The 17,611-nt window shown below is 48.1% G+C and overlaps 1 protein-coding gene across 6 annotated transcripts in view; it reads left to right on the top strand.

The window, feature by feature from the left end:
• The window catches only part of CFAP92 (cilia and flagella associated protein 92 (putative)), an 82,388-nt gene that overhangs the window by 5,919 nt on the left and 58,858 nt on the right, over positions 1-17,611 (top strand). The window contains exons 1-7 of one of the 6 annotated variants that reach the window (XM_078442695.2): positions 4,644-5,509; positions 6,129-6,420; positions 7,739-7,929; positions 8,754-8,958; positions 11,035-11,166; positions 12,100-12,172; positions 13,495-13,616. In XM_078442695.2, coding sequence (XP_078298821.1) covers positions 6,162-6,420; positions 7,739-7,929; positions 8,754-8,958; positions 11,035-11,166; positions 12,100-12,172; positions 13,495-13,616 — 982 coding nt within the window. In that variant the 5' untranslated portion in view covers positions 4,644-5,509; positions 6,129-6,161. Of the gene's footprint in view, positions 1-4,643; positions 5,510-6,128; positions 6,421-7,738; positions 7,930-8,753; positions 8,959-11,034; positions 11,167-12,099; positions 12,173-13,494; positions 13,617-17,611 lie in introns of those variants that run through there. The other 5 variants (XR_013554097.2, XM_078442694.2, XM_060631888.3 and 2 more) reach the window with 5 other exon arrangements.

The raw sequence follows: 17,611 nt of genomic DNA, 5'->3' as shown, positions 1-17,611 counted from the left end.
ATCTCAATATCATTAGTCATTGGTGAAATACAAAATAAAACCACAACGAGATACTATTCCATACTCATGAGAATGGCTGTAGTAAGTTAGACTGCAATAAATGGTTTCTGGAAGATGGGGAGGAACAGGAACCCTCATCCTATGATGGCGGGAATGTGAAATGGCGCAGCCACTTTGGAAAACGGTTTGGCAATTTCTCAAAGAGAGAAACATGAAACTACTGATGTGGAGATGTTGGGGTTTGGAGCAGGCAGTCAAGAAAGAATTCTTGAGACATCTTCGGTGTAAAAGGTGGTCTTGTTAAAGCTCAGGGACAGGACCTATGGGCAGAAAGAGCTGCACTGGGGTTGTGAGGAGTGACTGATTATACACATTCAAGTTGGGAGGGGGTCAGGGATAGCATAAGACTCTAAGGAACTTGGAAGCAAGGTTTCCAGGATCTTGAAGGACTAACTGTTGTTAGGAAAAGGTCATTTGCTACTGTCTAGTAAAACCTCGGTCATGAGACCTTCGGATGTGTATCAGTGGGCCATATGCTTGGAGGATGATTGCTAACATATATCTGGGAGGGGTAGAGATAAAGGAAGTTTCCAAAGGAATTTTTATTTATTTATTTTTTTAATTTTTTTTTAACGTTTATTTATTTTTGAGACAGAGAGAGACAGAGCATGAACGGGGGAGGGTCAGAGAGAGAGGGAGACACAGAGTCGGAAGCAGGCTCCAGGCTCTGAGCTGTCAGCCCAGAGCCCGACGCGGGGCTCGAACTCACGGACCTTGAGATCGTGACCCGAGCTGAAGTCGGACGCTTAACCGACTGAGCCACCCAGGCGCCCCTCCAAAGGAATTTTTATATGTTAAAGGAGACTCACAGGATCTTGGAGGGGCGAGATAATGTTAAGCAAAGATTGCCTTTTTTTCTTAGCAAAATATTAACGTCGAAGCATCTGATCTTCTAGAGGAAGGTCACCCTGCCTGTCTCAAGGACTTGCCAATGGGCTGTAAGTTGTAAGGAAATTTATTTATTTTTTCTTTTGCTTTTGTTCCCCACACCACTACCACACGACCCAGCTATTTTACTCCAAGTGTCTACCCAAGAGAAATGAACGTATCTGATGACGCAGAGATTTTTAGGGGAATGTTCATGGCAGCATTTTTCATAAATGTCTAAGTGTTCGGCCTGAATTTCCATGAACGGATGAACGGATAGACAAAATGTGGTCTATCACACAATGGAACATATTTAGACACAAAAAGGAATGAAGTATTGATTCATGCTACAGCATGAATGAGCCTCAAAAACATGCTAAGTGACAGAGGCCAGTCACAAAGCCAAACCATGTAATATATGACTCCAATTATATGAAATATCCAGAAAAGGCAAGTTTTTAGAGGCAGAGGTAGATTACTGGTTGCCTGGGCCTGGGGCTGGGAACAGAGATTCATTGTAAATGTGCACGAAGGCTCTTATTAGGGAGATGGATGGTTTCATCACTTGGTAAAGTTACCAAAAACCATTGGACTCTACACTCGAAATGGGTGCATTTTATGATATAGAATATACCTCATTACAGCTGTTAAAAAGGGGGGTTGGAGATGCCAAGAAGAAGGTGGGTGTAGCTTTTCCCCAAAGATGCATCCTCTGCCAGAGGCTTAGGAGAACTTCAGAAAGGCTCTTCTGGATGCCCGTGGAAACTTTGGGGCTCCCCTACTCTGGGAGGAAGAAGGAAGTGATAGAATGCCTTCAGATTGCTCCCACCCATGGGACATCTGTCTGCAATGTGGCTTCGCCCTTCCTCCTATCCAGAGGTGGAGTCTGTTCTTCATCCCCTTGAATCTTGGCTGGCCCTTGTGACTGGCTGTGGTCAATGGATATGGCAGAAGTGACCCTGTGCCATTTCCCAAGCCTTGGTCTCAAGAGGCTCTAGACCTTGCACCTTTGCTTTCCTGGAACCCTGCCCTGAGAATGCCATCTGAGGAAGCCAGTCCAGCCTGGTGGAGCATGGCGGGGGGGGGGGGGGCATATGGACGGGGAGAGGGAGATTGAGGGACCCCAGGCAAGGGCACCAACGGCCAGACATGTGAGGCCATCTTGGACCTCCCAGCCCTGTGGATACAGATGATCCAGCTCAGTGAGTGAGCCCAGGCCACACCATCGGAGAGTCACTGGTCTATAGAACTGTGAACATATACCCTCTTTGCTTTGCTTTCCTTTGACTTTGCCTGTCCTGAAGGCACCTTTGTTGAGGTGAGGTTGTGGACCCACCTCCCACACTCAAGTACCAGCAAGCACACCTGTGCCTTCACTCCCTCCTGTGATGCTCTGGGTCTTGACCTAGACACCATTTCTCTCAAAGCAGTGGTTCTAAACCTTGGCTGTGCGATAGAATCTTGGTGGAGGCAACTTTAAAAAATATGGGGTTGGTTCCAGTTATTTTTTATTAAAAATTAAAATTTTTTTTAACTTTATTCATTTTTGAGAGACAGAGAGAGACAGAGCATGAGCAGAGAAGGGGCAGAGAGAGAGGGAGACGCAGACTCCGAAGCAGGCTCCAGGCCCTGAGCTGTCAGCATAGAGCCCGATGCGGGGCTCGAACTCATGGACTGTGGGATCATGACGTGAGCTGAAGTCAGATGTTCAACCAATTGAGCAACCCAGGTGCCCCCCAAATTTTTTTAAATGTTTATTTTTTGAGAGAGAGCGAGCGAGAGGAAGACACAGAATCCAAAGTAGGATCCAAGCTGTCAGCACAGAGCCCTAGGCCAGGCTTGAACTCACGAACTGCCAGAGATCATAACCTAAGCCAAAGTCGGACACTCAACCAACTGAGCCACCCAGGTGCTGCCCAGTTATTTGTTATTGTGCAACAGATCGTCCTAAACCTTAGTGGCTTAAGACAACAATAATTTACTTCGGTCATAAAGCTCAATTTGGGGAGGGTTTGGTGATAGCAGCTGGTTTCTGTTACATATGGTGGCCATTGGGGTGACTCAAAGGCTGGGAGCTGGAATCATCTGAAGTCTGGCACTCTTGCACGTCTGGTGGTTGAGGCTGGGAGGCAGCTGGGAACTCAGCTGGTGCTGTTGGCCAGAACATCCATATGTGGACCTTCCATGTGGCTTCTTGGGCTGCCCCCCAACATCCTGGCTGAATTCTCAGAGTGAGCTCCCCAGAAGAACAAGGCAGAAGCACATGGGGTTTGTATGACCTGGCCTCAGAAGTTACAGAGTCACTCTGTGGGCTGAGGTGGTTGCAGAAAGTCTTACCTGGATCCAAGGGGGAAGGGACTAGACCTACCACTGCATGGGAGGAGTCCGACATCATTCTGTAAGGGGAGTGTGTGGGAGATCTATTGAGGTGGCTGTCTTTGGAGAATACAGTGACTGGTTCCTAAGCCCCACCCCTGGAGAATCAATTCTGAAAGTCTGGAGTGAAGCCTCAGGATTGAAGTTTTGACATGTTCCTGGGTGATTCTGGTACATAACCAGGACCAGGAAGTGGCCCTTTGTCTTAGGCCTGTGGCCTCTCAATTCTGAGCTCAGAGCTGTCCACACCACAGGAGATGCTGGGGAGATCGACTTTGGAGAGAAACCAGCCTCGGGTCAGCAGGGGGACCTGAGGAACAGGAGGCCTGCTGTCTGTGCAGGGGAGGGTGGTGTCACTGACCTGCCTTTCTTTTTTATTAAAACATTTTTTTTGATGTTTATTTATTTTTGAGAGAGAGTCAGTGAGCAGGGGAGGGACACAGAGAGAGGGAGATGCAGAATCTGAAGCAGGCTCCAGGCTCTGAGTCGTCAGCACAGAGCCCCAGTGTGGGGATCGAACTCACGAACTGCGAGATCATGACCTGAGCCACCCGGGTGCCTCGACCTGCCCTTATTAATGGGGCCTTTTGGGAGCTGGTGCATCCTAGCAGCCTTCTTTTCTTCCAACCCTGTGTGTGTCTCTTTAGCACTTCCTGGTTTGTAGACGGTGATGTCCAGGCTGCTGGTGGTACAGTATGAGAGGGTGGTATGGCATTTAGTGGGGACAGTTTGAGTTCTCCTCTCCAGGGTGCTCACTGCCATCTGGGGCCTTCCCCTCATAGCTATTCTTGAGCCTCAGGTTTTTTTAGATTGATTCAACCTGAGGACTATTGGAGGGCCCTAGTCAGTGGGCAGGATTCTAGAAGGGGGTGGTCTAGGGAGGCAGGAAGTGGGAGGCAGGGGACCTGGGTTCCAGCTCCAGCTGGGCCACAGTTTTGCTTCTTTAACCATGGGTAGGTCATATCTCAGCTCAGAGCCTCAGTTTCCCCAACAGGTACACGTGTGGAGTCTCAGCTCTCATTCTCTTGAGTGGAGCTACTCTCCCTTAACAGAAAACCCGAGGTGGCTCCTCATTGACTCTAGTCTTTGAGTCCTGCCTGCCCTTCACACCTGGGTCTCCGGGGCCCTCCGCTCACCACTCCAGCCTCATCATCCCTTCCCAGAACTTGCGGGCACCTTCACCCCCTCTGGGCTTTTGCATAGGCTCTTCCAGCTGCCTGGAATACTTTCTCTTGCGTTCATTTCCTGGCAAACCCCGAAGTTTGGCTTTTGTCACCTCTTCCATGAAGCCTGCCCCTGGCCCCCCCCCCCCCCCCCCCCCCCCCCCCCCCCGCCAGCTACCTCTGCGGTGTGTCCCTCCGCCCTAGCCCCTTGGATGTTCTGTGATCTACGTAGGGAGCAGCCGCCAGTGTTCTCTCAGCTGGGGAGCTTTGGGGTGGCCGTGGTGTTTGCAGACGAGCCCAGGCTTTAGTGTCAGATAGTCTGGATTTCCACCCAGTTCTGCGACACACTCGCTTGTGTGACCTCCGGCGAGTCGTGGCACCAGTCGAAGCCTCAGTTTTCTCATCTCTGAGTTGGGGCTCCTGATCACGAAACAGAATTCTCATGATATTTTAAGGACATCAGCGACAGAAGCAGAGTCTATATGAAAGAGGTTTGGGGTAGGGTTAGAGATACCAGAGTTTTCAGAGCCCATTGCTTCCCTCGCCCTTATCAAAGAATGGAAGGTGGGGGCTGATGGCAATACAGGCGGGGCCACAATCCTTGTCCCCTGTACTGCGGGTAAGGGCGAGGTGTGTAATAGGCGCTCACGTTCAGATCTGGAATTCTTTAAAGATTGAATGAATGAGTGGATGGATGGATGAATGGATGAATGCGTGCATGCAAGGGCTCCAACTAGTTTCCGGATTTGGAGACACCTTTTTGCCACACCTTGGCTGTACCTGGTCAGGGACCAGGGGCTGAGGACGGGAGTCCCACCTCCAGGAGCCCCGCCCCCAGAGGAGCCCCGCCCCAGGGCCGTAGCCACGCCTGTCTCCTAGCAACTGTAAACAGAATTGGGCAGCTTCGACCCCCGGGCCTCCCTGCCTGGGCGGATCGACTTGCATCCTCCGAACCTTCTCGCCTGGCGACTGTGCAGCGGGTGTACGAGCTGGCTGACGCCAGGGTCTGAGCCCAGGGTGCTGCCCAGCGCATCGCGTTGCAGGTACCGAAGGTCCCCTGCCACCTGCCCGTCCTGCTGGGCACCCCTTTCTGAGCATTTGCCCGAGTTCCTCCTGCATGGACCCAGAGTTTGTGCCCTGAGCCCAGCACTCAGTGCCCATTCGTGTCTTGCCCCCGGGGGGGTTCCCGCCCTCTTTGACCTCACCAGGCCCTTGCACTGCCGTCCCCTGGCCCGGTTCGCCTGTCCCTACGTGGCAAACGCATACTGTGCTTTGACACTGCTCACCCGCGGCCCCACGGAGTGGAAACACCCGGTTCTCTCCCAGCTTCTCGTTCTTAGGGAATTGCACTCACCTGGGGCTGGCTCTCCAGAAGTGCCAATGATTGACTTGGCGAAAGGGGGAGGAGCTGGGGCTGGGGGAGGAGGGAGACTCAAGCTGGAGTTGGTGTTGCTTATCGTGAGTCCTGCAAGCCGTCATTCTCTGTGACTCACTGTTGCACGCCTACTGTGTGCCAGGCGGTGTTCCAGGCCTTGGCCGTTCACCCCAGACAGGACAAGGGAAAGGAAGGGAAGGAGAGGAAGGGTGGGTAATCCTGAAAGAGGCAGGGCTTGCCTCCGGGGAACAGAGGGTGGTGACAGCAGTGCCTTCATCGTCTTCCAGCCAGGAGTGCCGGGCCTGTGGGTGCTCTGCGGAATGTCCCTGCACGCCTGGGAGTGGGAAGATCAGGACAGGGCGAGCATGGGGCCCATGTCCTCCATGGGCAGCTTTTACCAGTCTGGCAGTGAGTGGGACACGGAGGAGTACCTGAAGGTCAGAGGCCAAGCCCCGGAGTCGGATTCCGACCACCCGTGTAGCAAGTCCTCACATGGGCCTGCCGACAGCTCCCAGTCTGATGTGCCCCAGGCTGTCCCCTGCAAGTTCGTCATCTCACTGGCCTTCCCGGTGACTGCTGGTAAGTGCTAGGGCAGAGTCCCAACACCCTCTGCAGAAAGGGGTGTGCCAATGACCTGCCCCCAGAAGTTTGGGGCCCCTGAGCTCCCTCTGTTGGCTTCCCCAAGTGAGGTGGCCAATGCCAGCAGCAGAGATCAGAAAAGCAGCTGCAATTTCAGGGGCCCACAGTGGGCCAGCAAGTAAGCGGTTACATGGGCTTCACGTGCTTAATCCTCTCAATAACCCTAAGAGGTAGGTGGTATTATTTCTACTTTTTGCAGATGAGTACACGGGGAAGAGGTGAAAGCATTGGTTCCCCTCAACTGGTTGTGTATCGCCTAATTCCTTGTTGAAAACACAGATTCTCAGATGCATGGGATCCAGCTCTCTGGGTGTATAGGTGCATCAGTTGGTTTTTGCCACACAAATGCGGTGTCACAAACCCAAACGACTCCACAAGTCGGGGGCTTCGAACAGGAATCCCTCGTTCTGGATGAGCAGGTGGGCGGGTCCAGGCGTGTCTCCCTGTAGTGGCTCTGCTCTGCTTCGTGCCCCTCTCACCCCTTCGTGCCCCTCTCACCCTCCTCCGGGACATGGGGGCTAGCCAGACACATTCTCATTATGGGAAGGCACAGGCACACCAAGGGGGCAAGCCCGGACATCCAAGAACTCTTCAAGTCTTTGAGCACCTCCCACCTGCTAGCATTTTATTGGCCAAAGCCAGTCACATGGTTGAACCCCAAGATTAGGGGCAGAGAAAAGAACTCCATGTTTTGAGATATATATATGTATATATATATGTATATATGTATATATATATATATATATATATATATATATTTATTTATTTATTATTTTTATTTTTATTTTTATTTTTTATTTTTATTTTTTTCCTACTTGGTCTCCCCCCCCGCCCCGCCCCGGGTAGAAGATTAATTTCAGCTTCTCCTTTGTTCTATCCATTGTTGCCTCAGATACTTTGGATGCTATTTGGTTAGATGTATATACCATGTTTAGAATTGACCGACGGTCTTGGTGACTCGAACTTTTTTACTGCCAAGACCGCATGAGGCAGGCAAAGCAGGCAGGTGAAACATTTAAGGAGACACTCCCTTTCAGAGCTGCATTTTTGCACCCTGCTGACTGGTGCACAGCCTGTTCCTCTACCGGCCAGGGGGACCGGATCTGCATCTCAGCCTCCAAGCTGGGGAGCAGCCTGGGGTGGGGGCGGGGGCAGCCTCCCACAGCCTCGGGCTCTTCCTTGCTTCCAGGGCACTGCGGGGTGGGGTCTGCTTTCTCGTGTGAGGTTCAACCAAGACTCCTGAAATCATGTCTCCTAGGTCATAGAGGAAAACATACATGTTTTATTGAAAAACATAGGAAACACTCTCGAATGGACAAGCATGCTTCCAAGCAGCGCTGTTACTACCACATGGAGTATTTCCTTCTGCCGGATGATGCAGAGCCTAAAAAGATTGACATGGTGGTGTTTCCAACGGTGGCCAAATTGTTCCTGGATTCAGGAGTAAAGGTGTGTGTGAATGCGTGTGCACCTCACATATACTCTAATACTGTACCAAGGGTGCTTTCTTCCCTGGAGCTTGCTAGAAATGCAGGATATTAAGTTCCCACCCCAGCCCTACTGAATGAGAATCCTCACTGACCTAATAATACCAGTTACCTGACTTTCTATTTAGGTATTTTTGTCAGGTAGCTTCTTTGGTATTTTAAAAGTTTTTGCCCCTCTTACGATTTCTTTTTTGGGTACCCATGTGTGTGCACACCTGCTTGCCCGCGCACACACTCACCCTCCTGCCCGAGGCCTGGCTGTGGGTCAGTGCTTCGAAGTCACTGGAGAGGGTGCTATTTGCAGGTAATTGCTTTGATTCTGGGTTCCCGAGGAACCCAGAGGTGTGACAGGGCCCAGGCCGGGACACCCATTTCCTGATATGGGGTGGGAGCTGAGGGAGGGCCGGGCCCAGAAGGCAGACAGGTGGAGAGCAGCACCCGGCTCTGGTCCCCGGAAGGGCGAGGCTGGCAGGGATGGGTAGTCGTGGGCTCTAAGCCTCCCAGCCTTGCACACTTCAAACCCCTTGGTGTTCTGGGGTGCCTGGGTGGCGCAGTCGGTTGGGCGTCCGACTTCAGCCAGGTCACGATCTCGCGGTCCGTGGGTTCGAGCCCCGCGTCAGGCTCTGGGCTGATGGCTCAGAGCCTGGAGCCTGTTTCCGATTCTGTGTCCCCCTCTCTCTCTGCCCCTCCCCCGTTCATGCTCTGTCTCTCTCTGTCCCAAAAATAAATAAATGTTGAAAAAAAAAAAAACACACAAAAAAACCCCCTTGGTGTTCTTTTACACAGACGGTGAGGCCGTGGCAGGAAGGGGACAAAATCTGGGTGTCATGGACCCAGACTTTCAACATCAACATGACGAAGGAATTACTAAAGAAAATAAATGTTCACAAAATCACCTTGAAGGTCTGGGACACCAAGGACAAGGTTTCAAGAAAAGTCAGGTATTATCGGTTAAAGACTCCTGCATATTCAGAAGACACAGGATCTTTTGGTAAGTCGGGTGTTTGTGTTTTATTTGAAACGTTTCTACAGGCGTGTGGCTTCTCACTGTTCACAGGATAAAAGCCAGTGTTCCATCATTTACTTCGGGGAACATGTTACTTTGTGGACAAGCTTGGGAGTACCGCCTGGCGGAGCTGTGTCGGAGGGTGGACAGCATCTGTTTTGCATGTACACGGTCCCCACCTCCACCTCCGCCGCATTTCTGGACTTCCTGTCCCCAGGCAGCGCGACCTGTGCAGTCCCCACTGGCCTGTCTTCTGGCCAAGTAATGGGTGTTCACTGACCACACACACACACAACACACACACACACAACACCAAGAAACAAAAGAGAAAACCTAAAAGTCCCACACCCCTGAGACAACCATGTTAACATTTTCGTATAGACCTTCTAGATTCTTACTTGGGTGAATATTCTCTCAAGGACCAGAAAATGTCCTTTTGAGCTCACCTCCAAGGAGAGAACCAGGAGAGTGGAAAGATCCAGTCTTTGAAGTCAGATAGCTGACTTCAACCTGTCTCCATGTTGACCTTGGGCAGCTTACTACTTCCGGTGGTTATATGCCCCTGAGGCAGGATGATGGGAGTGAGTGCCCCCCACCCCGCGATAAAGAGGGTGTGTGTTGTCTATAAAGAATTTAAAAGCTAGGGCACCTGAGTGGCTCAGTCTGTTAAGTGTTTGATTCTTGATTTCGGCTCAGGTCGTGATCTCACAGTTGGTGGGATCGAGCCCTGTGAACAGGCTCTGCGCTCTGGCAGCACAGAACCTGGGATTCTCTCTCTCCCCCCTCTCTGCTCCTCCCCCGCTTGTGCTCCCTCTCTTTATCAAAATAAATAAGCATTTAGCATCCTAAAATGCTACCAGTTAAACTCTGTGGCGGTAATCATAAGATGCATCCAGTTTTTAGAGACCTTGAAACGTCGCAGCAGTGTGCGTCTGAGATTGGTCGGAGTACGGTCTAGAGCACTGTTGGTGGTGGCTGCAGACAAGTACAGTTGTCCCCATTTTACAGGGAGCAAAGGAGACCCACACCTGCTTGAAGGGCAAGGCAGTGCCGCAATCAGAACCCATTCTGTTTGTGACTGGAAAGCCTCTCCTTTCTCTGGGTTTCCAGCCTGCCTTCTTGAGGAGCCGGTCTGACATGGGGTGGGGGGGGGGGGGAGGGGCATTTCCGACTGTTCATCTTTCACTTTTATCTGGGGTTTCTTGCCCTCAGTGCTGTTGGCATTTTGGCCCGGATCATTCCGTGGGGACTGTCCTGGGACCTTGACCTGATAGATGCCAATAGTCTCCCTGTTGTGACAACCAAAAAAAAAAAATTAATGTATATTTATTTTTGAGAGAGAGAGAGAGAGAGAGAGAGAGAGAGAGAGAGAGCATGAGCGGGGGAAGGGGCAGAGAGAGAGGGAGACACAGAATCCAAAGCAGACCCCAGGCTCTGAGCTGGAGCCCGATGGCGGGACTCCAACCCACCAACCGTGGGGGGATCATGACCTGAGCCGAAGTCGGATGCTTAACCAACTGAGCCACCCAGGCACCCCATTTCACCTCTTTCCCGTAGCTTCCATTATCTCCATTCATTCATTCGCTCCCTCTGCTCATTCATTATTCCACACGTGTTGGTTACTGCTACATTCCTGCAGAGTCCTGTATTGATAGAAGTGAAAAACAGAGCGCCCATCTCCTTAGCTCGATGCCCTGAGCCCTGGGGGTAGCTCTGGCTTAATAAGTGCCAGCTCTGTGATCACAGGAAAGTTATCATTGTCATATTCCCCATCTGTAAAGTAGGGCAAGTGGAAGTGCCTTCAAGTGAAATGTGATGATTAAATGGACCAACACAAGTCAAATCCTTAATGGTCTTATTTGGAAGAAGTCATTGCCAGTTGAAGTTTCAATTACCTGGTATTTTGAAGGAGCCCCCTAGGCAACTGCTGCTGGAAGACAGGGGTCCTGCCTGTCTTGTCCACTGCCCCATCTGCAGCACTAGGAGAGTGCCGTATGCGCAGAAGGCGTTCAGTAAGTATTTCTGATTGACTGAGTCAATGATTCTCCTCCTGCATTCTAGAGGAAGTGAAAAATTTGGTTTTAAGTCAGAGAAGATTGTGTGAAGAGGGCGCACACATCAGAAAGGAGTGGAACCAGGAGCATGCACCAGAAAAAGCAGAAAAGGCAGGAAAACACATAAAGCCTTCGCATGGTGAGTGGAGATGACCTCCGTGGACAAACTGAGTGTAGGGCGATGGCAGAGAATGAGGTGGATGGGTGTTGCTGGTACCGTGCACGTGCACTGGTACCCTTCACGTGTATCAGCAACTCCTGCTGGTGCTGCTTCGCCCTTGAAGCAAACAATGCTCTCAGGGCAGGAGTCACTTTCTGTTGTTGATCCTTTTTCTTTGTTTTATTTTTGTTTATTTTGTGACTTATACAATTTTTCTAACTGTAGGAGTTACACTTGTAGGTTTTTTTTTTTTTTAAAGAAAATTCAGTGAATATAGAAAAGTACAAAACAAGCAGGGAAAACAGTCTATAATTCCATCACCAGGAACAAGCAGTGTGATATTTTGGTTATTATATTATGGCAAATACCTTTGTTGTAAGTTTTTTTTTTTTTTTCTTTTACATAGATGAGGTTGTCCCAGATTCCGAATTTTGTATTCTGAGATTAACCTGTCACCACATGCGCTTCCTGTTTACTTAAGAACTTTGCATAAACTCCGTTTGTGGTGACTACATAATATATCAGCTGCTGGTAGCACTATACGTTTCTTAATCGTTCCCTGTAGGTGGAAACTTGGGGGTCTTGGAAGTGTTTTCAGTATTCTCTGATGTAAATGGTGCTGAAGCAGACAACTGAATAGACTTTCTTTCTCCCCCCCTCCATGGCATGTTATATAAGAAATCGGAGGCCTTGTCTTGCCTCCATTTGTCCAAATAACTGTAATTATTTACAATTACATTCACTCATTTACTCATTCATTATTGACTAATCTTTTTATGGAATGCTCACCACACACCAAGCCCTCTGTCTGGTGACTGGCATTGCAAAATGGGTCAAGGGCCCTCATTTCTTAATGAACTAGAATGGGACAAGAAGTCCATTTACTAATAAATATTATCCGATTCTCAGCAGAGCCTGAAACTTTTTCCAAGAGCTCCGAGGAATATGAAAAGGCACTCCGAATGGATGATCTTGGCATAGTTCGGTAAGGATGGACCCATGTTATTTTGGGGAGTGGGAGTGGAACCCCCTCTTGTACTGGCCCTATAAACTCTCGCCAAGAGTTATGTGGGTTTTAGTAACTTCAGTTAAGTCAGAACTCATACAATCCAGGTGAAATTAAAGGAATAGAGAAAGGAATGGTTGTGTTTATGAGTATAAACATGTACTTTTGCATGTGTAGTTTATCTCACTTAATCCTCATCATGGTCACTCTGTGAGGTGGTATTACTATCTCCATTGTCTTCACAAGCTAACAGAGTGGTGGTAAAGCAATTTGCACAAAGCTTTAAAATTGGAATTCTTTGGAATCTTGGGAGTGTTGGTAAAGCCAGGACCCCATCCCATACCTTTGGATCACCAAGTCCGCAGCCTTTCCTGCTGAGTGCAGTTGCTCTTGGAGCCTAAGAAGGATATGGAGAAGGAGATTCCTTGGATGCTGTGGGGACCAGGGTGGAGGCCCAGCTGGTGGCTTGAGAGAATAGGATGGGGAGAACCCAAGAGACCATGTCGTTAAAAAATCTCGATTTTTAGGGGCGCTTCTGTGGCTTGGTTGAGCATCCGACTTTGGCTCAGGTCATGGTATCACAGCTCATGAGTTCAAGCCCTGCGTCGGGCGGGCTCTGTGCTGACAGCTCAGAGCCTCGAGCCTGCTTCAGATTCTGCATCCCCCTCTCTCTCTGCCCTTCTCCCACTCGTTCTGTCTCTCAAAAGTAAATAAAAACATTTAAAAAATTTTTACAGAATCTCGATTTTTAAAAAATTGGTTTTTTGCATTGAATTTATGCGTTAATTTGGGAAGAATTGACATTTTTACATTGAGAAGTTCTCCTGTCCATGATCATGGTATACCTTTTCACCTAATTCAGTTCCTTCTTTATGATTTTTAATAGAGTTAAAAAATTTTTCTTCCTATAGATGTTGGATAATTCCTATAAGCGAGTTCCTGGATTTTTTTTAGAGTTTGGGTGCTTTTATAAAAAATATAATATTTTCCTTAATGTCTCTGGTTGGTTAGAAATTGATAGTACAAGTGTGGTCTGCAGAGCAACAGCATCAGCATTCCTGGGAACCTGTTAAAAATGTAGAATGTCAGGTCCACTCCAGGCTTACTGAACCCTAACCTGACTTTTATTTAACAGCATTTTCAGGTGATTCATATGCACAATGAAATTTATGAAGCATTGGTTAGAGAAATACAGTGTCATTTAAAAAAATCTGCTCCCATTTGGTCCAGTAAATAGATTCTTAGATCTGGTCCCTGATTTTTTTCACCTTCATTTATTTTTCTCTTTGTGAATTTTCTAGATGGAGTATTTCAAGAGAACCAACTGTTTATTTGGAGACAGCACCTGGGATGGAGATGAAGGAATTAATGGAGAGATCATTTAGCAGTTTAACAAACATAGTAGAAAAGCAAAAATTTCAAAGTAAGTTAGGATGGGATTTTGGAATTTTATAACGTAACTAGACTTGGAAGAATTATGAAATATTTCTTTTTTTTATATATTTTAGAGAGTGAGTGCCCATGAGTGGGGGGAGGGGCAGAAGGAGAGGGAGAGAGAGAAAATCTTAAGCAGGCTTCATGCCCAGCATGGCGCCCAACATGGGGCTCTATCCCATGACCTGGGATCATGACCTGAGCCAAAATCAAGAGTCGGATGCTCAACTGACTGAGCCAACCAGGCACCCGGGATTATGAAATATTTTAAATTCAGAATACTTCAGAAAGATTCTTTGATATCTGACCAAACGTGACTCAAAAGTAAAAGAATACTACATACACATTCAACTTGCCCATTCTATCTCACCTCAACCAGCCATCCCTACCACCCCATCCATCCATTCCAACCGACCTCATCCCATTCAGTTACCTGCGTGATCCCACCCATCCACACTGCATCCCCCTTCCACTCCACCAATGTTTCTGTGCTCCCGACTCATGGTGTCGTGAACATGGGAAGCATGAAAATCTCTAATGTTGATGGAGACTTTCTAATAAATAATGATAGTCCTATGTGATAGATGCTGTGGTAGGGTAGGTAGGCATGTTGGGGAAGCACAAAAGAGTTGGGGCTATGGAAATAATCTTGGAAGATAAGTTATTTGCTTCTTATGGTGGAATAAGGGAAATAGCATGCCAGGTTACAGGAACTGCTCATGCAGATGCTTGTAATCTTAGTGACAGACAAGAGGCAAAGTGTCGTCAGAAGCCACTAAGTGGACCTGTTCATTCTTGACCTTGTTCTCCTCACCAGTTTTTCAGTAAGCAGTTGGGTTTCCAGTATGAGGTGGAATATTCTAGAGCTGATGCACTTGCTGCTTCTGGGATGGCCTACTTCCTGTTTGTTCAGCTGTAACTGCTACAGATCATTTCCTTAACTCTCTATCAATTAATCTGCTTTTCCTGGTTCGCATTCAACACTCTGAAGCTGGGGGAAGAAGTGGCTGCTTGAGTCGGCTCTCTGCCAGGCGTCAGAAACACAGTTGTTCATGTTCCTATTTTTAAGGCCCTAAAAGTCTAGTCAACACTTTCACATCGGAACACCTTCAACTCTGAGTTTTCTCTTTTTCAGATTAAAGAGGCTTGCTCAAAAAAAAAAATTTTTTTTTAATGTTTATTCATTTTTGAGAGACAGAGCAGGGAGGGGCAGAGAGAGAGGGAGAAACAGAATCCAAAGCAGGCTCCAGGCTCTGAGCCCGATGCAGGGCTTGAACTCATGAGCCGTGAGATCATGACCTGAGCTGAAGTCGGATGCCTAACCAGCTGAGCCACCCAGGCACCCCTAAAGAGACTTGCTTTTTAAGAAAATATATTTATTTATTTATTTTGAGAGAGTGTGAGAGAGTCCTCATATGGGCAAGGGAGGGGCAGAGAGAGAGGGGGAGAGAGAATCACAAGCAGGCTCCATGTTGTTAATGCAGAACCTGATGTGGGGCTTGATCCCATGAACCATGAGATCATGACCTGAGCCAAAATCAAGGGTTGGCCACTTAATCTACTGAGCCACCCAGGTGCCCCTAAATAGCCTTGCTTTTGAAAAATATTCTTTAAGCATTTTAATGAGCTTTTCACACCCTCCTTTTTACTTTGTAAAAGTACACAGTAAAATACAACCACAGCTTTCTTGAGAAAGGAAAGTTTACAGATAGAGTTTGTCTCCTTTACACCCTGTGCTTTTAAGAAGCATACCCTGTCCTGCAGATAAATTGGTGTGACCCTTCCCTGCCACCCCTTTCTTTCTGACACATTCATACAACATTGTATTGATTTTTATTTTTGTGAGTCACAGAAATGATTTCATACTGTACATATCTTCCTGCAGCTTGCTCTTTGCATTCAGCTTGATTTTTGAGATATTCGTGTCCGTATACCTAAGTCCAGCTCCTTCCTTGGAACTTCTGTAGAATACCCCATTAGATGGATGTGCCATCCTTCACCCATACAGTCCCCACTGAGGGACATTTGAGTTGTCTCGTTTCCTGCTGTCACCAGTGCTGTGACAGCGAGCACTCTTGGGTAGGTCTCCATGTGCCTGTGCCAGAGAGTCTAGGGCATTTGCCCAGAGGGATCACAGGGCATGGGAAATGCACCTTGACCTCCTCAGGAGGTATTCGGGTTTATTACTCTCTGGGTGGTACCAGTTTGCTCTCTGGACAGAAGTCCTGAGAATTCCAGTTTTTCCATGTCATCAGCCGTGCTTGGTGCGCTCAGGGCCTTATTTCCTGATTCCCAGTGGGGTTGAGAACATCTCATGTGCCTATTTGGTCACCGTCTTATGTGATTTGGCTATTGCGATTCTTTGCTTATTTTTCTGTTGGGTTTTATATTTTTTTCCTAGCGATGTGTAAGCTTTATTTCTGACATCTTCTGGATAATTATGCATTGTCAGTTACACGCACTATAAACATCACAGCCCGCAGTCTGCAATTTACCCTGTTACTTTATGTGTGCTGTTTTGTTTTGCACACCCTTTATTTGACTATTCCTTTCTAGTTTGTACTTTTGGTAATGTTTAAGGAATCCTTCCTTGGGGTGCCTGGGTGGCTCAATTGGTTAAGTGGCCAACTTCGGCTCAGGTCACGATCTCACGGTCTGTGAGTTCGAGCCCTGCGTCGGGCTCTGTGCTGACGGCTCAGACCCTGGAGCCTGCTTCGGATTCTGGGTCTCCCTCTCTCTCTGCCCCTCCCCTGCTCACACTGTACTCTGTCTCTCTCTTTTAAAAATGAATAAACATTGGAAAAAAAATAAAATCATTTCTCATCCAGATGTCAATAGAGTCTTCTCTGTATTCTCCAAATGAGTTTGAAGTTTTTGTTTTCTGTCATTAGTCTGCAATTCATTTTGCATATGGCATGAGATGCCTGATAATTTCATCTGCCTCCTAATGGATAGTCAATATAATTAACCGACTGATCCATCCTTTCCTGAGATCTGAAATGCCACCTCTGGCATCTATTAAGTCCCTCTATGCTAGCAGATGTATTTCTGGGCTTTCTAGGTTCTGTTCCCTTGGTCGTTATATCACGGAACAAATAGCTCATGGTTTTTTGTTTTTTTTTTTTAAATTTTTTTTAACGTTTATTTATTTTTGAGACAGAGAGAGACAGAGCATGAACAGGGGAGGGTCAGAGAGAGGGAGACACAGAATCTGAAGCTGGCTCCAGGCTCCAAGCAGTCAGCACAGAGCCCGACGCGGGGCTTGAACTCACGGACCGCGAGATCATGACCTGAGCCGAAGTCGGACGCTCAACCAACTGAGCCACCCAGGCGCCCCGCTCATGGTTTTAATTACCATAGAAATATATGTCTTATTGTCTCCTTTTTAATCCCTGGATCTGAGCTTGGCACAGAGCTGAGTATTTTATGTACCTTTGCTCATTTCCTCTTCTCAACACCCTACAGGGTAAGCACTATAGCTCCCATTCTACAGATTCTACAGATCGAGGCTTAGAATGGTGACAGAGGGGGAGACCTGGTTCTGGAACTTTGGTGGTTCAACTCCGAAGCCCAAACCTCAACCCTACACTGTGGTTAAGGCTGACTTGGGGGAGAACTTTGGTATGTGATGGTGCTGTGGTCATCATCCAATCTTAGCCCCCTTCTGCCCATGTTCTTAGGTAGAAGAGGCTGGGAGGTCACATTCTTCCTGAATGTAACTGATAACTGGTCTGGTATCTACATTTAGACACCTCTTCTGGTTGCTGGGGAACGGCAGCACCAAGGACAGCCTCTGCCTTCAAGGATCTTCCAGAACCTACCTACCTTTCTTTCTTTCTTTCTTTCTTTCTTTCTTTCTTTCTTTAATGTTTATTTATTTTTGAGAGAGAGACAGAATATGAGTGCAGGAGGGGCAGAGAGAAAGGGAGACACAGAATCCAAAGCAGGCTCCAGGCTCTGAGCTGTCAGCACAGAGCCCGATGC

This window comes from Panthera onca, chromosome A2, assembly GCF_046562875.1.
Source record: "Panthera onca isolate mPanOnc1 chromosome A2, mPanOnc1 haplotype 2, whole genome shotgun sequence".
Lineage (NCBI taxonomy): Eukaryota > Metazoa > Chordata > Mammalia > Carnivora > Felidae > Panthera > Panthera onca.
Note: the sequence above shows the minus strand (reverse complement) of the source record. Positions and strands in the feature narration are given on the sequence as shown.